The sequence below is a fragment of the Trypanosoma rangeli genome (assembly GCF_003719475.1).
Source record: "Trypanosoma rangeli strain AM80 chromosome Unknown Tra_15.4_contig_00676, whole genome shotgun sequence".
Taxonomy (NCBI): Eukaryota; Euglenozoa; class Kinetoplastea; order Trypanosomatida; family Trypanosomatidae; genus Trypanosoma; species Trypanosoma rangeli.
Window position 1 is genome coordinate 1 of NW_021706364.1, and position 1,244 is coordinate 1,244.

At 62.9% G+C, this 1,244-nt stretch overlaps 1 protein-coding gene across 1 annotated transcript; it reads left to right on the forward strand.

The window, feature by feature from the left end:
- Positions 1-186: 186 nt before the first annotated feature.
- On the forward strand, positions 187-1,242 carry TraAM80_09768 (uncharacterized protein; the record flags this gene model as incomplete). Its single annotated transcript, XM_029386432.1, has 1 exon — positions 187-1,242. A coding segment is annotated over one exon (1,056 nt), but the record flags the coding sequence as incomplete, so codon positions are not given.
- Between the last annotated feature and the right edge of the window lie 2 nt (positions 1,243-1,244).

Genomic DNA, 1,244 nt, shown 5'->3' on the forward strand with positions numbered 1-1,244 from the left:
CATGCGGATGTTTGTGCCATTTCAGCCCGCCACATTGCTCCGTCCAAAACGAACAAGCCTCTCCGGTTCTTGCGGACGGCCCTCGCAATGCTGGCCAATAGCGACCGCAATGTTTACAGAAAAAAAAAAAAATAGAATCCATTTGCTTCCCTTATTTTTTGCCTCCCCCTTCCCGGCGCGTCAGCGATGCGGTCGCGCCTCGGCGCGGTGCTTGCGGTTTGTTTAGGCACCAGAACCCCGCAGCGGAGCACCGCCGCGGAAGAAATGAAGACCAAGACAACCTCGCCTCTCGGGACTTTTTTGCAGAGCGCCAGGCGCGGGAAGCAAAACAGACTGCCCACAGATCGGCTGACGAAACTTCACAAGCGTTTCGTTACCGCCATCCAGTGGGTGCCGCCCGCCGCGGTGGCGTCCGAAAGTATCCGGGCCCCGGGGGAGGGGGGCTTCAAATTTGCCTGGAGGCGGAACGCCGCAAGCATTTCGCGCGCCAAGAGCGTAGCCCTTGCTGCCGGATTGGCGCGGCACCAATCCGGCATCATTCTCCTCCAGGAACTCAAGAACTCAAGCGCTAAAGCGACAAAGCCTATTGGACACAGCGGCCCCGCCAGGTCCTCAGTGGACGCGGTGGGAGAGCTGCCGCCCCGGCCTGCCATACCTCGCCGCGCAAGCGCCTGGGCCGCCTCTCCCTGGCGCCGACCCCCTCAAGGCGACTGCCCTGCGCGTGCCTCCGCCTGCCTTCCCTACCGTATGCGCGGGAAGCCTTTACGACACCCCCAGGCACCGGCCCATGTTGCTCACTTTGCGAGTGTACTTTGGCGTTGTCCGCCGCAAGGGCAGCGCAATCGCGACGCCAAACAACACTCGCAAAGTGAGCAACATGGGCCGAAGCCCGGTGCAAAACTCTTTGGTGCGGCCTTAACCGGCGTGGGCTTCAAATTGGCAAATGACCCAATGCAGGCCACGCGCCTCAGTGGTCGCACAAGTGGGGCGTCGAAGCACACCGCGCGCCCATTTCTGATGGGATATGTCCCCAGCGTGCTGCTCCGCGGTGGCGACGTGATTGCCCCATGCCCGGTCTCTGCGCGCCTCCGCGGCCCGGAAGCAAGCCATTTCGAGAGCAGCGAGGCGTTTCGTGGCCTAAGTGTGTCTACGGGGGGCGCGCCCGTCCGTTTGGAAGCCCACCTTCCCCCGCCGCGGAAGATGCTTTGGCGCCGCGCGCTCTCGCAACACGAACGCCATGCCAC